General features: G+C 37.3%; 1 protein-coding gene across 5 annotated transcripts in view; it reads left to right on the forward strand.

The window, feature by feature from the left end:
- The window catches only part of SLC10A7 (solute carrier family 10 member 7), a 259,177-nt gene that overhangs the window by 13,879 nt on the left and 218,169 nt on the right, over nt 1-27,129 (forward strand). For 4 of the 5 annotated variants that reach the window (XM_050791779.1, XM_050791780.1, XM_050791781.1 and 1 more), the window contains exon 4: nt 4,126-4,201. In XM_050791779.1, the coding sequence (XP_050647736.1) occupies nt 4,126-4,201 (76 nt within the window). Of the gene's footprint in view, nt 1-4,125; nt 4,202-27,129 lie in introns of those variants that run through there. The other variant, XM_050791783.1, reaches the window with a different exon arrangement.

Raw genomic sequence — 27,129 nt, forward strand, 5'->3', positions numbered from 1 at the left:
GTAAAATGCCACATAAATATGATGACATCATTTTAGAGCAACAATGTATTATGCATATCAATAACCAACAGCTACTGAATATCTACCATGTGTAGGCCACTCAAGGAATACAAAGATATTTACTCATTTTTGTTGTCTTCTGGGAACTTCCAACCTAGTTGGTTATATAGGATATATATATATACACACACACACACACACACACACACACACCTCCTAGTAATCACCAAAATGCGACACCATGTGATTTTTCAGATGAGTGGTGTAATCAGTTAAAGAATAAGCAGTTCAGCAAAGGTTGGGTACTCTTGGATTTCAAAAATGAGGCATTAATGAGATACAAAGATAAAATGTTTCCATAGGGTTGGCTTGCAGAAGGCCTGAATTACTGGGCTGAGGAGTTTGCATTTGAAGCTATAGATGATGGAGAGAGAGCTGTTAAAAATGCTAAACAAGCACATAACAACATGTTTAAAAGTGGCTACGAAGGAAGATTAATTGGACAGCTTGCAATCTCAATATGCTAAATAAAACAAACAATTCTGACTTCAAGATGTTGAACTTAAAGGAATATACACTTACCGTAATTCACTTAGAGAAAGCTCTTCCTGGCTTAGTGTTTTTTCCCTTCCCCTCCCTAATTTGAAAGTACATACTTAGTATATTAACTTGAAGGGGTTGCAGAATCATGTTTAAGTTGTTGAAATAAAGATATTCTGAGCACATACTCCTTACCTTGCATAGTAAAGGGACAGAGTAAGGTAGAGGGAACATTGAACAGGCCTTTTTAAGTGTCCAGATTGGCTGAGAAGCATCTGGACAGGGATGATGGTAGCAGTAGTCATGGAGGAAACTGGAAAGTTAGTTGTGACAGATTGATTTTTTTTTTTTTTTTTTTGAGACAGAGTCTCATTCTGTTGCCAGGCTGGAGTGCAGTGGCGTGATCTTGGCTCACTGCAACCTCTGCCTCCTGGATTCCAGTGATTCTCCTGCCTCAGCCTCCTGAGTGGCTGGGATTACAGGTGCCCGCCACCGTGCCCAGTTAATTTTTGTATTTTTAGTAGAGATGGGGTTTCACCCTGTTGGCCAGGATGGTTTCAATCTCTTCATCTCGTGATCTGCCCGCCTCGGCCTCCCAAAGTGCTGGGATTAAAGGTGTGAGCCACCGCGCCCAGCCACAGATTGATTTTTGAGGAGCAAGTAGAGTCACATATAACTTCAAAGTTTCAAACTGGATCATTAGGGAAAAAACTGGTCCCATTGACCAAAAATATACGTAGATTCAGAGGGGAAGTTTATTTTTTAGAAAATATATGAATTCATTCTGGAGATCTGTTGTACAGCATGGTGACTGTAGTTAATAACGTATACTAGAAAATTGCCAAGAGAGTAGATGTATATGTTAATTAGTTTGATTGTGGTAATAATTTCGCAGTGTATACCTATGTCAAAACATCATGTTGTATGCCATAAATTTTATAATATTTGCTTGTCAATTATACCTCAATAAATTTGGGAAACAAATATATAAATACAACATTAGACGTGCTTAGTTTAAAGTGGCAGTCATAGGCAGCTACAAATTTGGGAATTGTAGTTAGGGCTAAAAAAAAAAAAAAAAAAAAAAACCACCAGAATGACTGGTTTAAAAGACAGAAACTAAATTTGAATGAACTGCAACAGTAACCATGAAAATATTAGAGTGCCCTGAGAAGAAAGTAAGCAGAATGAATATGAGGAAAAAGATACCAGATTTGGTGATTTGGAGATTACTGGTTACTTTAAGGTTATTATTACTATTAGAGGGGGAAGAAATCTCCTTTCGGAGAAGTAAAGAGAGAATGGTCTGTGGGGCCATGGAGGCAGGCAGTCTTTAAAGGTCAAAAGTGAGTCACAATGAGAAAAGTGGGATTGTATCTTGAGGAGGCAGCACCACTCATTTCACTCATTTTGCTATTAGTTATCTACATTTGTGCATTGACTCTTCTGCCTCCTTGAACGCAGGAATAATGTTTTTATTTCTTTTTAAAAATTCTTTCTTGTAGGATTTTACCCATAGAAGATATATGTATTCAGTATATAGTTGGCAAATTTTGTCTTTTATTTATTTATTTTTGAGATGGCATCTCGCTCTGCTGCCCAGCTGGAGTGCAGTGGCGCGATCTTGGCTCACTGCAACCTCCGCCTACTGGGTTCAAGCAAAATTTTTGTCTTTTTAAAGCTATGAGAATTCTGCTTTTTTGCATATAGAAGGGAAGGGGCTGGAAGAGGAGGGATGAAAAAGCTAGAAAGATTGAAAATGCATGAGAGGATCTGTCCTAGTATTGGGGGTAGGGGAGACAGAAGGCAGAGAGGCTGAGGTGGGAGGCCTAGATAAGTCTGTGACCCATAAAAGTTTTACCCCAGATAGGTGGCTTTGTGAGTTTGGAAAGTTACTTAACTTCTTTCTTCACTTCAGTTTTCTGTAAAATGGGAATAATAATAACAACTTATCTTAAATATAACTTTTGAGGAATAAATGAGATAGTATGTAAAGTGTTTAGAATAGTGTCTACTACAAATGGTAAATGCTCAGTATTAGTGACGATGATAACAGACTCTAAGGAAGACTCAGAAATTGGGAATTCATAATAGGGTAGACCACTCTAGTAGCTCTTGGTAAAACAGATCTGGAAAGAAGACCATATTGAATGGAACTGAGTTGGAAATTCCAGTTTTCTTATGCTTCAATCAAAATGAGTTTAAACATTATTTTTCATATTTCGGACCTAATGTAAATCTATTGCATAAATTTTAGATAATATATTCTTACAAAAATGAATAAAAATATAGTTGACCCTTGAACACTGTGAAGCTTAGAGGTGCCAACCCCCATGCAGTTGAAAATCCACATATAACTTTTGACTCCCCAAAAACTTAACTACTGGTAGCCTAACCATTGACTGGAAGCCTTACCTATAATATAAAGAGTCAATTAACATGTACTTTATATATTACACGTATTACATATTCTTACAATTAAGCTACAGAAAAGAAACATATTAAGAAAATTATAAGGAAGAAAAAATATATTTACTATTCATTAAGTAGAAATGGATCATTATATAGGCTTTCATTTTTGTCATCTTCACATTGAGTAGGCTGAAGAGGAGGAAGAAGTCTTGCTGTCTCAGGCGTAGCAGAGGCAGAAGAAATTCTTGTATAAGTGGGGCCCTCACAGTTCAAATCCATGTTGTTAAATGGTCAACTGTAACCTTTAATCATACCCATTCAAAATCTAAGTCAGATACTCTGTGTCCTCTATGCCCTGTATGAACTTTCCACTTAGGCCAGATACCTGTTCTCCCCAGAAGATATATTCTATGTGGATTTTGAGTAATTAAAAAAATTTATAGTACTTAAGTTTATTACTCATAGTTTCATTTGCTTGTTATGCAGTTTATTTTCTGTCCTAAACTAAGAAAATAGACCTGTCATGATCTTGGGTGTGTGCACTTAATTTAATAAAAACCAAATTGAGAATAGATACTAGAATTTACTACAGAGTCTGAATGCAAAAGTGTATGATTGTGTCATGCCTGTTTCTGTAATGTTATTACAACATTAAAATGTCTTTTATGAGATGAAGGTTTGAAAACTACTCTTCTATAGAAAGAAATCCAAAGATACAAGCTTATGTCTTGTCAAGTATTTTGAACTTTGGAAGTGGTTTTGAAGATTTAGAGACTTCCTACAAACAAAATGTAGGGAAAATATTTTTCACTTTACCTAAAAATAACCTAAGACTACATACACTTACCAAATGATTAGCCATTTTGGTTATCTTTCAATGACTGAACTCACTATACCTTGACTGCTTTTTGAATTGTATAATAAGAGCTTAAATAGCTTAAAATAGACTCACTCAAGCCTATGGAATAGCATAAGAGATTAGAACCCATACATTTGCAGCACCTTGTAAGCCATATTGCCTTGTGCAGACTTGTCTAAATTCAACAGGGCATGTGCATCAATAAATATGCCCTTATTTTCATTTGCTCAGCCTTGCTATTTTAGAATGAATGTGGTGACAGCTGTCTATGATTTAAAAAATTATTTATAGTTGGATTTTCTTTTCTTTTTCAGTTTGCAGACAGTAGGTTGCATGCCTCCGCCTGTGTCTTCTGCAGTGATTTTAACCAAGGCAGTTGGTGGAAATGAGGTGAGTCATGGGGCTACCTTATTTAAACATAAGTGCATGCTATGCTTTTATTTCAAAATTGTACCATAGTTTTGAACATGAAGGGTTGATGTTGCAGAAAACTCCTAGCCATAACAGCTTGTGAAAGAAGGAGGTGTACTTACATACTAGCATGATGCTAAAATTGATCATGATGGATGGAATTTAGGATTTCAAAGAGAAGAGCAAGGGAAATGAGTGAAATAGAGATAGTGATTTTTCTTCTACCTCAGTGGAAATTGGGAGACAAAGGACAGAGAAGACCTGGGAAAGACATTTTTCATCCAAGATTCACAGCCTGAGGACATCCAATATGGCTATTCCTTATTTCCAAAAAAATTGTTAACAAACTAAATTGATGGGGAAAAGTTCAATATGTTTAATGACAAGTGAAGATGATATAAAAAGAAGAAATTAGGCTAGGTTTATTAGATGAATTCAAAGAGATTATTCAACTGCTAGGGGACTATGGCACAATAATTGTATTTGTATATTGGGGTAGCAATTGTCCAATGCAGAAGCTACTTATAGGGGGTTCTTCCCTGGTTGAAAGGCCTTATGACTTATACTGAGGGACATTCATTTGTGATAGCTTATTTCTCCTTTTCTACTTATATTCTCTCATTCAGAAAAAAAATGCTATTATTGAAGGAGGGAAGATAATGGGTTTCCACTTCAGTTCATTCTTAGGATTCTGCTTTCAACATCGATTTTCATTTTCATCCACTTTCTGTTTTCCAAAAATATTGAGTACCTGCTATATTGAAAACAGGTTTATGGAAGTATCATTGACATATAACAAACTGTATAAACATAAACAGTTTAATGCTTTGACATATGTGTATACTTGTGAGACCACCAACACAATCAAGATAGTGAACATATCCATATCCATATATACACACTCAAAGAGTTTCCTGAGTCCCATTGACATTCCTTCCTTCTGCCCTTCTCAACACCCCCTTCCCCAGGCAACCACTGATCTGCTCTCTGTCACTCTAGATTAGTTTGTGTTTTTTAGAGTTTTATGCGATGGAATTATACAGTTTGTGCTCTTTTTTAAAAAAAATCTTTTCTAGCTTTTTTTACTAAGCATACATATTTTGTAATTAATCTATGTTGTGTTCATTAATAATTCAGTACCTTTTTTGCTGAGTAGTAGTATTTTATACAGATATGCTACAAATTGTTTATCCATTCACCTGTTGATGGAAATTTGGGCAGTTTCTAATTTTTGGCTATGAGCATTTCTGTAGAAATCTTAAGTTTATATATAATATACCCCCATTTCCTTGGAAATATCCAGGAGTGGAATGGGTATATCATCTGGTAGGTGTAAGTTTTAGTATCTTTTAATCAAGGAAGAATCATCTATAAATAGTTATAAGCCTCCTATAAATAGCTTCTGATGTAGACTATTTCTCTTAATATACAGGCACTCTTCTTTTACTACATATGTATGTTTAACTTTTAAATAAATCACCAAACTATTTTTTAAAGTGGTCATACAGTTTTACATTCCAACCAGTAGCGAATGAGAGTTCCAGTGTTCTACATCCTAGTCAACATTTGGTACTGTATTTTCAGTCTTTTTAATTTTTGCCATTCTAATATGGTGTAATGATATCTCATTGTGGTTCTAATTTAATTTGTATTCCCAGTGATACTGAGTATCTCTTCATGTGTTGATTTGCTATTCATATGTCTTCTTTAGTGAAATGTCTATTAACTCTCTTGCTCATTTTTTAAAAAATTGGGTGGTTTGTTTACTTATTGATGAGCATTAAGAGTTCTGTATATTCTGGGTATGTCTCTTTCATCAGATATTTGCTTTGTCAATATTTTTTTCCTAGTCTGTGACTTGTCTTATTATTTTTCACCAGTGTCTTTTGAAGAACAGAATGGTAGTGGAGACAGTAAAGGTGATTGGATTCTGCGTGTATTTGGTACAGGATATGCTGATGAATTAGATGTGGGGTGTGAGAGAAAAAGAGGGATCAAGAATGATTTTAAGGTTTTTGGTCAAGCAACTGAAAGGATGAGGTTGCTGTTGCTATGTGAGAACAGGTTTGGGGAATATTAGCCTACAGAGGCTAGGCTATTCTGGGATAACTAAGAACTTCAAAATCTCAGTGGTTAAAAATATACATTTATTTCTTGTTCATGGTACATGTCCCATGTGGGTCAATGGGAAGGTCTTTTGCCATCCCCAAAGATGCCAGATTGATTGGAGGCTCTACTATCTTGTAGGTCTACCCTCTGGATGGAACACACAACATTTTCACTTGCCACAGCAGAGAGAAAAATTGCAGAACCACAAATAGGTTTTTCACTGCCCAGGTTGACAGTGATACATGGCACTTTGCTCACATTAAATTGGTCAGAATAAGTCATAAGGCCTTACCTTGTGTTGTCATTTATGTGTGCTGAAGGAGAAGGGAACTGACCTTAGTGAATACTTGTAATGTCAGCCATATAGGTAAAGATCAAGAGTTTGGTTTTTTGATGTACTAAGATGTCTATTATATATCCAAGTGGAAATACTAATGAAGAATTAGAGATATTAGAATTAGTAGTTTAGGAAGTGGTCTAAACTAGAGATATAAATTAGGGAATCATCAGTGGATAAATGTATTTAAAGCCAAAATTGGATGAGATTTTTTGGGGAGAGAGCATAGATATAAAAGAGAAGAGGTTCAAGGACTGAGCCCTGGATCACTCCAACATTAAGAGGTCAAGGGAATGAGGAATAACCAACAAAGACAACAGAGAAAGCAGCAGTAATGAGAGCAGGAAAAACAGGAGAGCATTGTGTCAGGGAAGCCAGGTGTCCTGGAAGCCATGTGAAAAAGTGTTTGAGGAGGAGGGTCTGGTTCACTGTGTAAAATAATGCTGATATAAGTTGTGTAAGGTAAATTCTGAAGATTAGCCACTGAATTATGCTACATGGAGTAACTGGCAGCCTGACCAGAGTGGTTTTGGTGGAGCATTGAAATAAAAGCTTATTTGGAGTGGGCTCAAGAAAAAAGTGGGAAGAGCAGAATTAGAGATAGAAGTAGAGCCAACTGTTTTGAGGTTCTCTGTGATGAAAGGGAAAAGGGAAATGAGGTTGTATTTAGAGGGGATGTGGGGTAGAAATTTTTTTAATGTAGAAATAATAGCATGTATGTACCATGATGAGAATACTACACTAGAGAGGAAACTGTTGATGTAAGAGAGAGTGTGTATGCTGGAGTAATATATTTGATCAAATGAGAAAGAATAGTATTGAGTTGTATGACTGTCAGTGAACCTTGGGCTGTTTATTTATAATAACAGAAGTGAAGGCAGAGTGTGTGGATATGGATGTGTGTAGCTGGGCAGAAGGGGTATACTTGGTCTTTTTTAATGGTTTTTATTTTCTTAGTGAGGTTGGAAGCAAGATCAACAACTGAGAGTGATAATGAGGTAGGTGGTATTGATGTTTCAAAAGGGAGGAGAAAGTGTGCAATTGCCAATTAGATGAGGAAAGTGAGTTAACTTGAGGGTATGGCAGGACAGCTAGGCTGGACTGAGGAGCCAGCTGAGATGCGTAGACATGCGTTGAAAGTGAAGCCAGGCATTGTGGTTGTGTGTTTTCTCAAAGCCACATTTAGCTTCTTAGTGTAGGAATGAAATTAGCAGATAGCTGGATTTAACCAAAGATTTCATTATGTCAGGTAGTTTTTACTGTTTGCCATATAATTAGTGAGATAGAGGAGGTATAGAGTTTTAGACTAGTATGCTCTGTGGTTTTCTTTCTATTGTGATTAGAGATAAATGTGATTTGTCTAATGGTGATTCCCTTAAGAGGTGTGCAGGCTATATTGATTTTAGAGACTAAAAACCTTTTTGTTCCCAACTTTTGGCCAAAGTTCACATTTCATCCATATCCTTGACAGTAACATAGCATTAGATTCTTCTTAAGTCTACTTACATGTTTATTCCCTCAATAGATAAATTGTTTACATTAATGTTCCACATTAATAATGTGGAATTTAGAAATATCTCCTTTGTTTTCTAAAAGTGTTAGTCTATTTCTTTAAATGTTTATATTGTATAGTTTCATGATTATCAAGCATTTTTGTAGACCGGGGTATAAGATATAATTTTTCATAAATCTTGAATATCAAGCTTCAGAAATGAAGTTTGCAGAGTCTAGTTTGGTCCTATCTTCTGATATGAAATGAGTAGACTATTTCATATTTTCACCAGATGGTAGGAGAAAATGATCAGCAAGAAAAGGTAGTAGAAAAGTTTAATGCTTTCCTAAAATAATGTTACTAGATAAGTGAATATAGACTTTTGTTGAAGTAAATGTGAAAGAAGATTAATCTTCTGTATAATATATTGGAAAGAATGTAATCTAAGGATGGACAGTGAATTTGTTGGTGTGTGTAATGAAAAGGTCCACAAGCTGGGCTCACTGTCACCTAGTATTTGATGAAGGCCCTGATTCTGCTTTCTGTGATTCTCTGCTCTGCCTTGCATGTAGCAGCTCTGTACTCACATGGGTTTTAAACATAGCAATAGAATTGCTGTGGCATATTTCCATGTTGCATTGTCCTTGCAAAATGTTCTTGATGGTGTTTATGTCAAGTAGGAAAACGTTTTCCTTCAGGATTTTGTGTTATCGCCTTTTTCACATTTAGTTGATGCTCATGTATATTTACATATTTATATGTAATATATACATGTTTAATATGTGCTCTCATGTACTAAATAAAGTGTACGGTTGTATAGCATATTTGTTTTTAATGATTTTATGCAGTTGTAATGGTGTCATTTGAAATGATTATTTTCATTTTGCAAAGTTGTTATAGAACGTAGGAGGAAATTTGTTTCTGCTACTTACACACTTTTCATTTTAAATGATTTTCAGTAAAATTGTTGGTTACCAAAAGATTTTGTCATGGGTTGTACTTTGGCAAGAAGTAACTTTATTGCTTTTTGTTAGTTAAAAAAAAAAGTCTGTTCTTATAACTTAGGTTATTTTTGTTTCAGTGAGCCAACTAGAATTTATAATGACTTTTAGCAGCAGAAGGGACTCAATGTATGTGCATAGCAGTATATATACCCTGAAATGCCAGTATATTTCTCAGGTAAACAAATGATACTGTTTAGTGGTAAAGCTGACTGACAATCTTCTTTTGTGGCTTTTACATTTTAAGCTATTTTTATTTGAATATTAGAAACATGGTCAGCTTCTTATTTGTGATTGTTATTTATTCATTTGAATATTTTAAACACAAGTTTTCAAAACTGCAAAATTGTAGAGTGTGCTTTGACATGGTCCAGCTGGTGGCGATTGTGGCTGTGTGTATGTGTGTGTGCATGTAGCTGTAGTTCCTTTTTAAGTAATAGAAAAAGTAATAAGGCCAGGGGCAGTGGCTCATGTCTGTAATCCCAGCATTTTGGGAGGCCCAGGCAAGGGGGGATCACCTGAGGTCAGGAGTTCAAGACTTGCCTGGTCAACATGGGAAAACCTCATCTCTACTAAAAATAGAAAAATTAGCCAGGCTTGGTGGCATGCGCCTGTAATCCCAGCTACTCGGGAGGCTAAGGCAGAATAATTGCTTGAACTCGTGATGCGGAGGTTGCAGTGAGCCAAGATTGCGCCATTGCACTCCAGCCTGGGTGACAGAGCGAGACTCCATCTCAAAAAAAAAAAAAAAAAAAAAAAAAAGAACAAGAAAAAAGTAGTAAGAGTTGGTTAATCCTAATTTTATTGCCAAAAATAAGATAGATCAGAATGTTTTATATTTTATTCTGACATGGGAGGCAAAAGATAAACACTTATTCTTTGTTTAAAACTATATATGTTTGTTTAGTTTAAATTTCTGTTCCAAATACAAGATTCTGTGATAAAATTTTTTTTTGATTTTTTTCCCTCCAACAGCCTTACAAAGGTTTTAAACCTGATGAGACTTGCTAAGAGAATCATTGTATTTAAATTCAAGTTACTTCTGCCTTACAATAACTGTCACGTGGATTCCTTTATAAAAGAAAAAAAATTTAAGAAACTAGAAAATTATTCCCCTACGTTTGGAGAGGGAGTTACGTGATTTTCATAGTATTGTTGTAGAACTGTTTCATTTCTCTGTCGTCTATACTGGTGTTTAGTGAAAAAGCAAGCAAGGTAGGGTTTGGGAAAGAGGCATTGTCTTCTTTTATCTCAATATTGCTTCTTTTGCATGCTGAGAAAAGGAAGAATTCAGCTAAAAGCCATTGCCTAAAAATGTGAAGTGAGTATGAAACCTTAACATCCAAGTAAAGTTGCAAAGCTATATAGCTTTGCAAAAGTTTGAGAGCCTAGGTATTAAACAAGTAGAAGAGAAATATAATTAAGGAACATCTGCCTTCAAATATCTGAAGGAAAAAAGAAAAAAGCATTAAGAGTTGTAATAGATAAAAGTCAGGGCAAGTTAGAAAGGAGTCTTTAGTCAGATCTGGGAGTAATATTTAAACTCTAGGTTATCTGTGTTTAAAACCAAGCCTGGCAATTCAAACCATGAAAATAGGCACCTTTACCACTAGTAGCAGTGTACTGACTATAGGCATGTTATTTATGTTTATTTGCGCTGTTTTGATTGTTTGTTTCTTAAAATGGATTTCATGGATCACTTGCACTGGCATTACCTGAAAGATTAGAAAAGTAAACTTAAATTCTTTATATCATATCCATCCTAGACATATTGAATTAGAATGTTTAGTGGATGGGCCTCAAGAATCTCCTTCTTTTAAAAATTATGAAACCTATCATAGCTACAAAAAGTGTGTAAAACACATATACACAGTTTAAAGCACAATATGCACTTCTATGTCCACCATCCAGCTTTAGAAATAGAATACAGTATTCAACCAGTTGTTAAGCATCAACTTTAAGATACTGTTTTCTACCATAGAGAATAATAAGGATAGTAAGATCTTACAGGGGAGAAAAAGTAATCTTTTGCTCACCCATAACAAGGGTCATAGCTGACATCCCTATGACAAATGACACATTAACAAGAGAAAAGCATAACAAATTTATTTACCTAAAGTTTTAGGTGACATGGGTAATTTCAGAAATGTAGACCCAAAGAGCCAGGGAAAACTATATTTTTATGCTGTCTGAGGAAATAAGTGGATAGTTGGGGAGAAACATGGTTGGAAAAAAAAGGGGTATGCTCTAATGGTAATAAACTGGGGCCACTTAACAAGGCCAGGTTTTTCAGATTCTTTTCTGTGTCTCTGTAAGACTTGCTTTCCCTGAGTGTGAGAAAGGACACCTGTCACATGAGGATCTTCAGGGGAGAAGGGAGGAAGTCAGAGTGACCTTTCTGCTTTCTATGATCCACCTAGGGGAAGAGGAATTCTAGTTTCTATGATCCACTCAGGGACAAGAGAAAGAGGGACAGGAGACAGGAGGGCAGGAGAAGGTTAGGGAGACCATCTTGCTTTTGAGGCCCCCTTGTCTGTCTCAGCTCAAAAGTACTCAGTATGCCACGGCACCATGCTTTAGAGTATTGTGTTCTGAGACATGACAGTCCAGTGCCTGACTTTGAGAAGCTTACGTTTAACGTGATATTACAGTATTCAGAATCTCTACTTCATGTTATAAACCTCACAAAAATAGGCGAAGCATAGTGGAATAGTTTTGCCTAGCTGACCCTCATCGTTAAATTATTGTTTTCCATTTTAATGTAGAAAAAAACAAAATGCACCACAAGTGAGGTCAGCTCCACCCAGCTGTGTGTGTGACAGCCAGAACTTCAGGTTAGGGATCTAGACTGTGTTTGCTACTTGCAGCGTTAGGCTATGGTCTTGCCTAGTCTAGTATTAAGACAGTGTGCTTCTTTTAATGCAAGCATATTTAGCTGGCATTTTTATTATATTTTACTTAGTAGGTTGAAGGATTTTAGAACTTTGATAGTCATGCTGAATTCCAAATGCATTTTAAAGAAACATTTTTATTTGGGGTATAGAAGAAAGATAACGTGTGTGCGTGTGTGTGTGTGTGTGTGTGTGTTTACTTTCATCAATGGGGCTGGTGCTCAAATCTCTTCAAAGACAATTTAAGAATGTCTCCTTAGCAAAGAAAATTATTGCATGTGGTGAAGTCTTTAAGTCATAGATGAAGGTCATGAAAGTCTGAGTGTATTTAAAAAAGGTTTTCTATCTGCTTGGAAAGCAAATGAAGCACTCATTACTAACTTTCAAAGTATAGCTATGAGATTTTTGCTAGAGGTGAAAGATCAAGATCATCACAGTCCAAATGGAGACTGAAAGTTCAATTTCTGACTTACGAGTGAGGCATGAAACATTTCAGGGTTATTTTGCATTATCATTGGGGAGTTGGTCTTGCTAATCCAATGCATTAAGATAAGATTCATTGAAACATTTATAAAGGCAGTTAGAGTAGATCTCATCAGCAGAGAGGACTAGGAGTGAAACGGAAATCTGATCTGTCAGTCACTTTCTCCGCTTTAGCAATTACTTAGCCTTTCTGTTCTTTGCCTTTCTCTTCTGTTAAATGGGGTTACTGCTTTGGCTTGTAGTGTAAGATTAATGGCTTCCTGGTGGAATCTTATGTCTGAAAAACATTGTCAGCATTGAGCCTTCTTGCAAGCTGGCAGATGTATGTTTTTTAGCCTCCAGACTGGTGTGCTTTCTGAGGAGTAGTAACAGCTACTTTTCCCTCTTTAACAGATGAAAGAACAGAAGTAACAGCAGCAACAGCAAGAAATTCTATGTCCCTACTCTTCTACTGTATCTACCTTTTAGCTTCAGTCTTATCTTCCAGATTGGGCGAGAGTTCTTAGGAGGTAGAAAGAGTTGACTGTGTTTGTTTTAAGCTACTATAAAACTTGTGAAATGTACCTAGATTTCCCTGTTCTTTGGTGTAACTTAGAATTTTCTCATTTAACCCTGTTGCCCAGCAAATTGTCTTCATTTTTACCTCTGTAACCAAAAGGGCTCTTTTAATAGATTAGCGGTGATTTCTAGTCACCAATCCCAGTGGCCAGTTCTCAGTTCATATCCTCCATGACTGATACCATGGCCACTCATCTCCAAATTCCTTCTGCTTCCCTGATACTCATCTCTCCTGATTTTCTTTCCATGACTCTCATCACTTCTTATTTTCTTCTTGTCTGGTTCCTTTTCCATCCCAATGGTGTCTTCCAGAGATCTGATCTAACACAAAGTGTTAGCCCTGCTAGATTCCTGTTTCTGAATCCTTCTCCCTATAGCTAAAGCCATGTGACCCCCATCTTTGGGTTCGACTATGCCTCAGACGTTAGGGCCAGTCCTGATCTTGGGCGAGAAGTATTTACATAACTCGAGCTTAACATGCTGTGGCACTATGTCACCACCTTTTCTGATAGGCCACCTGACCTTAAGCACAGAATACCCTGCCTTGGAATCAAAGCATGTGCTTAATTCCTGCTTTTACCGTTACTAACCTAGTGGTCTCAGTAAGTCCTGGACCTCTCTGGCTTTTGGTTTCCCCATACAAGGAGCAATAATATTTGCATTCTCATTTCATAGGATTACTTACAAGGATCTCATGCATTGGTATGTGGAAGTACTTGTAAACTATGAGGGAACACATCAAGTAAGCATCAGCATTATCATCATTGCAGAAGTTTGTCACTGATGTATTAACTGGGTTTTCTGAGTTAATATTATTGCTGTCTCAAGAACTTGATCTTCTAAATTCGCTCATTCATTCACTTCATTCATTTATGCAAAAACATATGTCAAGTGCTTGCAATAGCTTGCTGTATATACATAGTACATTTATATAATTTTCAGTTTAGTAAGTGATATAAAACAAGCAGTATATTGTAGCATAAGATGATTTGTATTTAAATAAATTTAATAAACTGGATAATTTCAGATTATTGGTTTACATTATAGGTCTTCAGTTTTTTTGTATAAGTATTTATTGTTGTAACCTGGAATAGTCATGTCAGATACTCAAGATAGCCCCTTTGGGAATTAAAGGCCATGGGGAGCCAAACTAGTAATTGAAAGATTGCTTTGAGAGTTTAGAACTAGATAAAGGGGATTGAAGATTGAATAGATTTATAGGATGTTTCTCTGAAACAGTAAAGCCTAGAAAAGCATCCCAGCTCCATTCCAATGAACAACAACAAAAAAATCGCAAGCCAAGAAACAATCAGGTATGTCTGTCGCTCTCTCTCTTTTTTTTTTTTTTTTGAGACAGAGTCTCGCACTGTTGCCCAGGCTGGAGTGCAATGGTGCAATCTCGGCTCACTTAAACAGTTCTACATAAACATTGAAAATGTGTTATCAACCTAATTCTCCTTATTCAGTATCAGAATATCTGCATGTATGATGACTAGCAACATTTTTTGATAATTTGGTTTATTTTGATAAGTTATATTTTAAATATCTGGCTTCGTTCTTAGAGAGGCACTAGTCTAAACAACAACACATTGCTAGCTTTTCTTTTAGCTAATCTAATCTAATTAATGTTTATATGTTTGCATCTTGTTATAGAGAATTTGACTATTTTTAGCTTTATTTCCAAATTCTGGGCATGTGCCTTTTTCAAGTTCTGTGGCTTGTCTGTGTACCAACTACACGCTAGCTACACATGTATTTGTGTATATTTATGAAGTTGTTATTCTTGAAAATAGAAGACTTATTCTTAATAATTTACTAAATCATGGAGTTACGAAAATGTCAATAAATTAAACCTCAGAAGACTTAGCTTCTTCTTTTGGCCCCATCCCTAACTAGCTCTGTGATCTTGGGTAGTCTTTTCTTCAGCTTTTTAATCAATTGTATGTAGGCACGGTTGTTTTAGATGAAAATATTTTGGGGGAAAAAATATAGGACCCATGTAAATGAAAGGAGATATTCTGTCACTTTAAACTGTTTGCTTCTTGGTGTAATATGATCTATTTTTATTGCATTAAATGTAGATCTTTATGCTTTCCCAACCTATGCTCTTTTTATATTAAGATATTTGACATCTGTCTGTTTATTAAGAACATGGCTGGCTGGGCGTGGTGTCTCACGCCCGTAATCCCAGCACTTTGGCAGGCCGAGGCCAGTGCATCACTTGAGCTTAGGAGTTCCAGAGCAGCCTGGGTGACATGGTAAAACCCCATGTCTCCCCCAAAATACAAAAAAACTTAGCTGGGCATGGTGGTATGTGCCTGTGGTCCCAGCTCCTTGGGAGCCTGAAATGGGAGGATCACTTGTGCTTGGGAGGTGGAGGTTGTAGTGAGCCAAGATCCTGCCAACGCACTCCAGCCTGGGTGAAAAGAGTGAGACCTTATCTCAAAAAAAAAATAAATAAATAAATAAAAAAAAAGAAAAGAAAAAAAAAAAAAAAAAAAAAAGGAACGTGGACAGTATATAGGCCAAAGGAGTCAGGTTTAATCTGTATTGCATTGCTACAAACTTTAGAACTGATTCTGTTAAACTTTACTTGCATTACAAAGTCATCAGGCTGTATCTTTCTAAGTATTTAATGAGAACATCCTGCTTAGTGCAATGAGATTTTCAAGCTCATTATTCATGACCCAAGAATACTTGGATCCAAACAAATGATCTGAATATATTGAGTGGGCTAAGCTGCATTCTAATCCAGTGCCAAGATACTGGCCTTGCAGGGCCCTCTGAATGAGGAATTTATTTTCCTTCCTTCCTTCCTTCCTTCCTTCCTTCCTTCCTTCCTTCCTTCCTTCCTTCCTTCCTTCCTTCCTTCCTTCCTTCCTTCCTTCCTTCCTTCCCTCCTGCCTTCCTGCCTCCCTGCCTTCCTCCCTCCCTCCTTCCCTCTCTCCCTTCCTCCCTCCCTCCCTCTCTCCATCCCGTCTTTCCTTTCTTCACAAGGCAGAAACTGAAAAGTTTTCCAAAATATAATTACTCTGTGTATAATTTATTCTTTCTTCTTTCTTTCCCTTGCCTTTTCCCCCTCCTCCCTCCACCTTTTTCCTTTTCTTCTCTTCTTTTTCTTCTCTCCAATCTTGGAACAATAATGCCAATCATTATTCACTAAATTGATATTGTGACCACAGCTTGAAAAACACTACCCTAAACTCTAATGGATGTTTACCATTCATATTTCCTCTTGAGTCAGCTCCTTTGATTCTTTGATTCTCTGGACAAACTTTTTGGCCTTTGGTCTATATGCTCTGGGGAATTTCTGGCCACCTATTACTTGCAGACAGTTCCTTTGACATTAGTCTTCACTATTTTGAGGACTTTGTCTTCTGATGAATTCTTTTGCTGCTTGTGGTCAGCTCACCTGATCTGTCAGCACTTATAATAAGAACCTTCTCATCCCCCATATCTAGTAAGTCTTGCCCATCAGTCAAGGCCCAGCTTAAATATAGTTTTCCTCTCAAAAAGCTGCTATAGATGCCCAGTCAGAATTAGTCTTTTCTTCCCTCCACAATACTTTGTACTTCTGTTGTGACACTCACCCTTAATCAGATATTTTTGCATATATTTGGCTCCCCAACCGATCTTTGAGTTTTCTTTGTGGGAACTACTTTTCTTTTGTATCTTTTTAATGCAGTGTAGGAGTAGCCTTAATAAAAGTGGCAGGAAAAGGGCTTGGGGAAGCTGGAAAATGATCCAGTTTCCTCCTGGTCATATAGTGGTTGAAGTAATTTCCACAACTCTATGTTCCCCATCTCTCATTTCAGGATTCTTTCATGTATTTACTGTACTAGAATAAAGAGGGGATAGAATTAAATGATATCCTAGATTGGGCATATGTTTTTTTTTCCTTCATGCAAGTCCATTTTAGTTCCAGTTAAGAGAGCCTATTGTGGGAATTATTCAGAGTGTATGCTTAATAGTGTTTCTCATTTACCAATTCTTCAAATATGAACCATGAGATAATGTTATGAAGTTCAATCTCAGTACAGTTACCTTAAGTTCACACTGGTTTGAAAATGGTATACCTTCTCAAATAGGCAAACCAAGGTAATCTAACTCTGACAAAAAGCCTGGGAAACTAACAATATGAGGTAAAATACTTTATATAGTTATTTACACTAATCTTTGTTTAAATGCATGATAGAGTATTCTACAAAAAAAATGCTTTGGACTTTTGTGGCCCTCTGATAACCCATTAAACTGATATGCCTAACTCTCATTTGAGTTTACAGTGAGTCTTTGTCAAAATAAGCCCTCACGAATACTCATTGCATTTGTGCAATGAAGTTGTTGGCATGTATGTATTCTTTTTGTTCCTCTGAAGTTTGATATTTCTAGTTCCCTAATTATTATTTAATTGCCAACTATTCTGTAGTGTTTGCATACTTGCTCTTAAGGGTAGGCTATATAGTCACATTTTGGTATGAAAAATGAGAACTGGCAGTATAATTTAAAAATAATCTACTATGCTCAGTTAGTCTATAAAGAGAGATGTGAATTCTCTTGGTTTGATGTCATCATCTTTTTGGAGATAACAAAAAAAAAAATAGAATTTTTGTTGAATGAATTATGTAGCTCCCTTGAAAAAAAATTTATTTTCAAATTGTGATTGAAAACTTATCAAAGGATTTAAAAAAAAGAGCCTACTTTAAGAAACAGTTTGCCTGTGGTTGATAAAGTTTTACAACTTCAAGCTTAATTGATAATAAAGGGACCAATAGAGAAAGAGGAAGGCAGTTAATTGAGTTAGAAGCTTGTTTGCTAAATGGAGGAGTCTTTTACCGGTTGAGTGGGAAAAGCCCAGTCTTAGGTTTTACAAAGCTTCTTAGAGATGTGAAGAAATGCAAGCACTTTCTGATTTCTGATCCAGAAGGAAAAAAAGAGCACAGCAGAAGGATGGAATAACTCAGGACTATTCTGATGCACAATTATAGAAGGTACTTTTAACCTGTGGGCAGTTCCTTTGCCCTACGTGGATTTAGTGAGCTGCTACCCCTTGCACAATAAGGAATGACCTCAATCACAGTAAACTCTTGCCATCAAAATAGTAAGATCAGCCAGTGCGCGCTATGTGTCAGTTCTTGTTCTCAGTGCTTTATATATATTAATTCCTTTAATCTTTTGAGATAGGTATTATTACTATCCCCATTTTGCAGATGAGAAAACTGACACAAAAAGAGTTTAAAAAACTTGTCTAGATTTACAGAGCGCAAACAAAGTAGAGTGAAGATGTCACCTCAGGCACGCTGGCTTCAATGCCTGTGCTCCTCACCCTCCCTTCTCTGCTCTTCTCTATTAACTCTGTAGGTAGAGCAGACTGCCTCAATCCACAGATGTTAGCGCCTGAACTACCTGTGTGGAAAAAATAAAGGCTATGTTCAGAGTAATGATTCCTAAGAAGTTATGGATGTGTTGATATTTCTGTTTGACTGGAAGCTTCCTTCCAGGAAGCTTTCGCCATTTCTGTGCTATGGCCCTGTGGTACTACCCTGTCAAGGCACATTTAACACAGACTGTTGAAAATGGCTGTGTATCTCACTGAAGCTCTCATTAGATGGCAGCAAATGTGTATTTCTTTTTTTTTTATTATTATTTTTTATTTTTATTTTTGAGAAGGAGTCTGGCTCTGTCGCCTGGGCTGGAGTGCAGTGGCCAGATCTCAGCTCACTGCAAGCTCCGCCTTCCGGGTTTACGCCATTCTCCTGCCTCAGCCTCCCGAGTAGCTGGGAACACAGACGCCCGCCACCTCGCCCGGCTAGTTTTTTTTTTGTATTTTTTAGTAGACACGGGGTTTCACCGTGTTAGCCAGGATGGTCTCGATCTCCTGACCTCGTGATCCGCCCGTCTCGGCCTCCCAAAGTGCTGGGATTACAGGCTTGAGCCACCGCGCCCGGCGCAAATGTGTATTTCTTATTCACAGTTGTATCCTCTGTATCTAGTGCAGTATTTGGCATAGATGAGGGACACAGGAAATGTATTTGAATAAATTAGTATTTCTGAAGAAATTTGTCTAGCCTTATGTGTATTGATTTAAATATGTATTATTAAGGCAGTAATTCATATTAAGGTAAACTTTGCCCTATGTTAAACTTTTATAGAAAAATCAAGGTACACAATAGGTTATATACTGTGGCATTTTTGCTTCTCTGTTATTCACGCCAATTCTGCTTTGTCTAAGCTTTAACAACCACAGCCTTGTGGTAGCAACCCCTGAAATAGCAGGCATAATGCCTGGAAGGAAATAAGACTTCAAATGCTTAGAAGGAAATAAAAGACTTCTATAGGATTGTTCTGGCCTGTAAGAAAATAAAATATTCCTAAAGAGCTAATAGTGCATTTTTAAAATCTATTAAGTGATGAAAAACAAAAACAGAAATCTTAGTAGCTGAATGGGACTTTTAGTCATTTTTTTTCCCTCCTTAATTTTGGATGATCTGAAATCATCTAGTCAAGTAAATATCTCATGTGGGAAAAATGATTTGCACGTTAGAAGATATTAGGAGATGCTCAATAAATATTTTTTCTGAACAAATGATGAAGTATAATTTCTTTCTCTTATTTAAAATAAATAGTGATTTATCCATCCAAGTTTCAGTATATAGAGAATTAAAATATATTCGAATATACTTCTTCAGGTCATCTCCTATTATGGTAAATACATTTAAAATTATTGTGCATATCTTATGAAATGCTTTTACCTATATTTTCTTTCTTTCTTTTTTTTTTTGTTTTGAGGCAGGGTCTCACTCTGTCACCATGACAGAAGTACAGTGGTATGATCATGGCTCACTGCAGCTTTGACCTCCCAGGCTAAAGCAATCCTCCTGCCTCAGTGTCACAAGTAGCTGGGATTACAGGCATGTGCCACCATGCTTAACTAATTTTAACAATTTTTTTTCATAGAGACAGAGTTCCACTATATTTCCCAGGCTGGCCTCAAATTCCTGGGCTCAACAATCCTCCTACCTCAGCCTCCTGAGCAGCTGGGACTCAAGGTGTGCACCACTATGCCTGTCTATTTTTTTTTTAATTTTTGTAGAGAAAAGGTGTTGCTCAGGCTGGTCTCCAACTCCTGGTGTCAAGCAATCCTCCTACCTTGGCCTCCCGAAGAGATAAGATTACAGGGGTGAGCTACCATATCTGGCCTATATTTTTCTATCTCTAACTTCCATACAATTGTATGAAGTACATAGGACTGGTTTTATATTATTCTGATTTTGTAGTTGGGAAAATAGGGATTGAGAGGTGAGATGACTTGTCTAAAGTCCCACAGATGGGAAGTCATGGAATCCTTCTTCAGGACACTTTCATCCCATTATGCATTGTCTCAAGCAAAAACAACAAAGCTCCATAAATCAGCCATATAAGAACTAGATCTTTTATTGGCTCTTCATTAAAGTTGGATGGCTTGACATTTTTCTGAGGGATGACTGTCAGTCTACTATTAGCTGAAAACAAATTATTGAGCACTCGTACTTTATAGAGCACTGAGTTAATATTCTGAGGACTGGGGAGCTCTAGGGTACAAGGAAGCTCAAACCTGGTTTGTTTTCACAGAGGTTGGTAATGAACTGGGGGGAAATTGGCAGAAACATAAACAACAGGTGAGTGTAAATGTGCAAGTCAGGTAAGGGGAGGGCGGGGAGGTCTCTAGAGCTTGAGTCAAGCTTACGGGTCCTGGTTGGAAAGTTGGCTCTTGGAAGTAATAGGTTTTCAAGTTCTCAAGTTCTCTTCCAGTAGTTAGGGCATTTTTTTGAAAAGCCTCTCCTGTGTGGTTAAGGTACCCAAACTGGCTGAAAGATACAAGAGAATGGGTATAGTGGAGGGGGTGCTGCTTATAGATTCTGTTCCGGGGACCTGGTCAGTGAAACAGGATTACCTGCATTGGGAGCAGGAGAGCAGGCTGGTTGAGGAAGCAATTGCAGTTTGGCTGACAATTTGACTGAAAGGTTGCTTCCTTATGGTGAGTTGGTGGCAGAATTATTGCATTGCTGTGCCCCATAGATACGAAATCTAAATGGAATAACCAAACACTGGGTGATATGGGTGGGCCAGGGGCACAGGCCAAGCCTGTGTGTCCTGCATCACTGGCAGTTATAGAGTTAAAAGAGAAGACTGCCACTGCCCTAGACATAGGGGATTCTCCGTGTGCATTTCTTGTACACCTCAAACATAAAAGAACTCCTGAATTTGTTTTGGTACCATGAACCCAAACTCTACCAGGAAGCCAATCCCACCCAGGAGAACAGCCACAAATATATCCCATTCTAAGAAATGTTAAAAATGTATCTGGAACTGTAAGACACCATGCACATATAGTTTTTAAAAAATTATTTGTTTAGATAAAAGGGAAAACAATTGCAGTGTTAGAAACCTTATTGATACGCACCTGCTTTCTCCTCTGAATTCATACTATTGACTAGGTCATATAAAATATTTCCTGGCAATAAATATGTGTTGCTTAAAATAGTTTGTTAAATGATTAATGTGTGTGAACATGTTTTGTAAATTACAAAACATTATTTTCAAAACGTTTTTGAAATAACATTATGTTATTGCTATTAAAAAGCTAGCTTTAAAAAATTACAATTGGAAAGTCTATTGGATGTGGTTAATTGGTAATAAAGTAATCATTGCTCTCAAGAGCTTATTTGAATGACCTGCAGTTTCTAGTTGAGTATTGAATTGTCTTATTGAATGTTGTGTTATTACTTCGGGAGTTGTGATATGTTTCACCTTGGTTTAGAAAACCATAGTTTTATCATGATACCTGAAAAAAGATTTAGTATTCTCTCTTTTTCTTAAGTTGTCTCACACATTCACATTTCTTTTTACTGCATAAGGCTGGGAAGAGAGAATACCATAATAGTTTACTTGATTTTTAAAATCTTCTTCATTTTTTAAATCTCTGTATTTTTATAATTCATACCTCTTTTCTGAGCTTCTTGCCTTCTCTTTCCTGCCTTTTCCCTCCTTTTCTTTCATCATTGTCTCTCCTTATCTATTCTGGTGAATTTTAATTCCTTCACCAACCAGGTGTTCACCATGCTAGACTCTTTAGAAGGACCTTGCATGGTCCTCTGGCCCTTGTGGTGTTGTAATCATCCTTACAGCTGTCATCATCATAGTCTCTTTCTCTGGGCATAACTGTTTTTTCAGCGCAGAGTAGGACTTTCTCTTGGATTTCCAAATCCTGAACCTGGACTCGTATGTGCTTTCCTGGTACTGTGTCTTCTTCTAGAAGCCATTGTAGTTAGACTGTCTGCTCTGGCAGTAATAAATACTCTGAAGGTCTTCAAGGACAGGAGATTACCTTGAACACCAAGTCTTTGTATGGCAGGTGTTTCCAGGGTCCACTGGGACTCCCTAAGGAATTCTGCGCTCAGCACCAAGGTGTTAGGAAGCGTCTTCCAAACGATGTGACACTGTTTTGCTGTGACCACAAGGTCCATTCCAAAGCTTGCTGCTGGTGTCATGCCCCTTTAGGACTTTCTGCTAGGTGGCCACCTACTGTTTGAAGTCCTGCTTCCAAAGTCCCCTCAAAATGAATCACTGCAGCTTGATTTGGATGTTGTAAAAGCCAAGGAGATAAATGGTCAGTGGAGAGCAGCTATATCTCTAACTCAAAAATCTCTAGTCACAGTCAAATAAGATAATCTTCTTCAATTCCCTCCTGTGTGACTCTGTACAAATAATTCTCTATTTGATCTGGGAGATAGACACAATAGGAAATTGGTTTGGTTATCCTAAGTTTTACTGTTTTGCTTGTTTTCCTACATTTTTTTTTCCAGTGGGTAAAAGGGATGAGGTGGGATGGTAGAAAATCATTGACGTTGGTCTATATGGTATGTTCTGGTCCCCACATTTGACTCTGTCTAAGGCAACACAGAATATTAACTCATTGGAAGGATCTGCCTATATTATTATTGAGTAAGTACTCAATTCATATTTAAGGAAATAAAGGAAATTAATTTGTTGCAAGGAAATTAATTCCTTGTATCTGTCTTTTAAATTGGGCTTTATTTTCTCAAATTGATCAAATTTAAAAATTTTTATTTTCATTTTGGTGATATATCAATAACTCCCACTCTTTTATCTGATTTATGCTAATCTGATACTAGTAATAGGAAGAACTTTTCCCTTTTATTTAAAAAAATCCATACTTACCTACAATAGCATAAATCTCATAATTTTATTACCTATTATCCTCATGTGTACATTAGATCTCTAGACTTTTTATCTAAATATCTACTACTTTGTATCTGCTGACCTACATCTCCCCATTTCTTCCTTTGTCCTGTTCCCAATAACCAGTATTTTTTTCTATCTCTCTCTGTTTGACTTTTTAAAAAAATTTAGATTTTATATATAAGTGAGATTATGCAACATTGTTATTTCTATGTTTGAGGGACAGATAGTCAAAGTGCAATTTGAGTTCAGTGTTTCTTCATTCATTTTCTGTCTGGTTGATTTATTCACTCAGAAAAAAATTTTAGAGACAGAGTCTCTGTCACTCAGGCTGGAGTGCAGTGGTGGGATCATAGTTCACTGCAGCCTTGAGCTCCTGGGCTCAAGCAATCCTTCTGCCTCAGCCTCCTGAGTAGCTGGAACTACAGGCACATGCTACCATGCCTGGCTAACTTAAAAAATATTTTTGTAGAGACAAGGTATCACTATGTTGCCCATGCTGCTCTTAAGCTCCTGGCCTCAAGCGATCCTCCTGCCTTGGCTTCCTGAAATGTTGGAATTACAGGTGTGAGCCACTGCACCTGGCCTGATCTTTTCATTATTAAAAATGGGTCTTGAAGTTCATTACTGTTATTGCATTGCTATCTATTTCTCCCTTCATATCCATTAATTCTTGCTTTATATATTTAGAGGCTCCCGTGTTGGGTGTATAAATATTTACTGTGGTCATGTCCTCTTGATGAATTGACCCCTTTATCATTTAATAATAACCTTCTTTTTCTCTTTTGGCAGTTTTTTACTTGAAGCCTATTTTATCAGATATAAGTATAGCTACCCCTGCTCTTTTTTGATTACCATTTATGTGGAATATCTTCTATCATTTTACTTTCAGCTTATATGTCTTCTTAAAGCTTATGTATATCTCTTGTAGGCAGCATGTAGCTGGATCTGTTTTTTTTTTTTTTTTTTTTTTTTTTTAATCCAATCATCCTCTCTATGTCTTTTGTATTAGAGAATTTAATCCATTTACATTCAAGGTTGTTAGAGATAGGTAAGGACTTACTATTACCTTTTGTTACTTGTTTTCTGGTTGTTTTGTTCTTTATTTCTTTTTTCCTCTCGTCATCCTTTGTGATTTGATCATTTTCTGTATTGCTGTACTTTGATTTCTTTCTCTTTATTGTTTGTATATATGATGTAGGGTTTTTTTTTTGTGTGTGTGTATAGTTACTATGAGGTTTAGATAAAACATCTTATAAACTACTGTTGTAAGCTGATAACAGTTTAACTTCTGCCACATACAAGAACTTTAGCCATTTACCTTACCCCATTTATGTTTTTAATCTCAAAATGTACATCTTCTAATATTGTGTGTTCCTTTACAATTTATCATCGCTTTAGTTAATTTTCACTGTTTTGACTTTTAACCTTCATATTAGAAATATGTATGATTTACACACCATCACTACAGTGTTGGAGTATTCTAGATTTGTTTGTATGTTTACCTCTACTGAGAAGTTTTGTACTTTCGTATGTATTCATGATAGTAATTATTGTCCTTTTGTTTCCACTTGAGGAACTCCTTTTAGTATTTCTTATAAGACAGGCCTAGTGGTAATGAATTCCCCTAGCTTTTGCTTGTCTATGAAAAACTTTCTCCTTCCTTTCTAGAAAGACAGCTGTGGGGATATAGTATTCTTGGTTGTCAGTTTTTTTTTTCTTTCAGTACTTTGAATATATCATTCCACTGGCTGTTGGCCTATAAGATTTCTCCTGAGACATCCACTGGTAGTCAAATGGGGACTCTCTTATGTGTGACTTGACTCTTTTGCTGCTTTTAAAGTTTTCTGTTTGTCTTTGACTTTTGACAGTCTGATTATAATGTCCCTGGGAGAATTCCTCTTTGGATTCAATTAATTTGGGAACTTTGAGCTTCATAGATATGGATGCCTGTATCTATCCCAAGTCTTGGAAAGTTTTTAGCATTCTCTGTGTCTTCTCCTCTGGACCTCCCATAATGCCAAAAATCTGTTGGCTTAGTAGCATTCCATAAGTCCCATAGGCTGTTTCACTCTTTTTCTTCTTTTTCTTATTTTTTCTTCTGACTGAGTCACTTCTAAAGTCCTTTCTTCAACTTCACAGATTATTTCTTCTGCTCAGTGGAGTCTGCTATTGAGGCTTTATATTTCATTTTTTACTTTATTGATTGGTCTTCAGCTTCAAGATTTCTGTTTGATTATTTTTTGTGTTATCTGTTTCTTTATGAATTTGTTATTCAGATCATGAATTATTTCCCTGATTTCATTAAATTATCTATTTGTATTCTTTTATATCTTGTTGAGTTTCCTTAAGATTATTATTTTTAAATTCCTCTTCAGATAATTAGTAAATTTCTTTTCTGTTGTATCAGTTACTAGAGAATCATTTAGTTCCTTTGGTGGTGTCATTCTTCCTTACTTTTTCATGTGTCTTGTGTTTTTGCATTTATGTCTGTGCATCTGGTGGTGCGATCACCTCTTCCAAACTTTATAGAGTGGCTTTCATTGGGGGAAGACTTGTCCCTGAAGATGAGCCTAAGGGTGGCAGTTGGACAGATTATAGTGGCTCTGGTTTTGTATTGGTGCAATGGTGAAATCTTTGTGCAGCTTCTTTTGTTGTGATCAATGTTAGTAATGACTGTGGATGCCTCTGTGGTCTATGCTGCAGGAGTTCATGGCAGTGGTGGTGGTTTCACAGCTTATTAGGGCAGGGACTTTAGGGATTTTTCTGTTTTTGCTTTTCTTTTCTTTTTTTTTTTTTTTTTTTTTTGAGACGGAGTCTCGCTGTGTCGCCCAGGCTGGAGTGCAGTGGCCGGATCTCAGCTCACTGCAAGCTCTGCCTCCCGGGTTTTTACGCCATTCTCCTGCCTCAGCCGGGACTACAGGCGCCCGCCACCTCGCCCGGCTAGTTTTTTGTATTTTTTAGTAGAGACGGGGTTTCACCGTGTTAGCCAGGATGGTCTCGAACTCCTCGTGATCCGCCCGTCTCGGCCTCCCAAAGTGCTGGGATTACAGGCTTGAGCCACCGCGCCCGGCCATACAATTTGGAGTCTTAGCTGAGGGGATCTCTTTGGGTGTTGGGTCTGCATAGCTCAAAGGCAGCCACAGCAGCACTGGTATTCATGGCACAGGTGCTCAGGGTGCCTGTGGATCCAGGTTCTTGGGCTCAGGATCTTTTGAGATTACTATTAGCACCTGGGACTTGAGGCACAGGTTCACTCTTCAAGGCATGATTGAATGCAGTTCTCTCACTAGGCTGGGGTCCATTGCTCTGAAGCATACCCTAGAAGCCCAAACCCTGGGCTGGATGCAGTTATGGTACTGCCCCTGGGTGGCATAGCATAGTACTTGAATAACTCTTGGGAAGAAGGTGTACTCCAGAGGCTCAGGCCCAGGGAACAGAGCACAGCTGCAATTTGGGACCTGGAGCCACGAGGGCACAGTGGTACCTCAGGCTCTGGGGGATGAGGTGACTCTGGACCCTGAAGTGGTAGAACATGGCCATAGCCCAGGTTCTGTGACACAAAGTGCAGCAGCAGCAACAGCAGCAGCAGCTGCAGCAAGGACCCAGAAATGGTAAGATGCCACTTTGGCTTGTGGGACGTGGGGCGCAGTGCAGCAATGACTTTACCGTCTGGAGAGATGGGGTGCTTCAGCAGCTTGGACTGTCGGGGACTCATTCTGTTCCAGGTAGGCATGGCACTGTGCCTATTTGGCCTGGGGAGTGGGGTGGTATGGCTTAGCCAGGGCTCTGAATTC

This window comes from Macaca thibetana, chromosome 5, assembly GCF_024542745.1.
Source record: "Macaca thibetana thibetana isolate TM-01 chromosome 5, ASM2454274v1, whole genome shotgun sequence".
Classification (NCBI taxonomy): Eukaryota; Metazoa; Chordata; class Mammalia; order Primates; family Cercopithecidae; genus Macaca; species Macaca thibetana.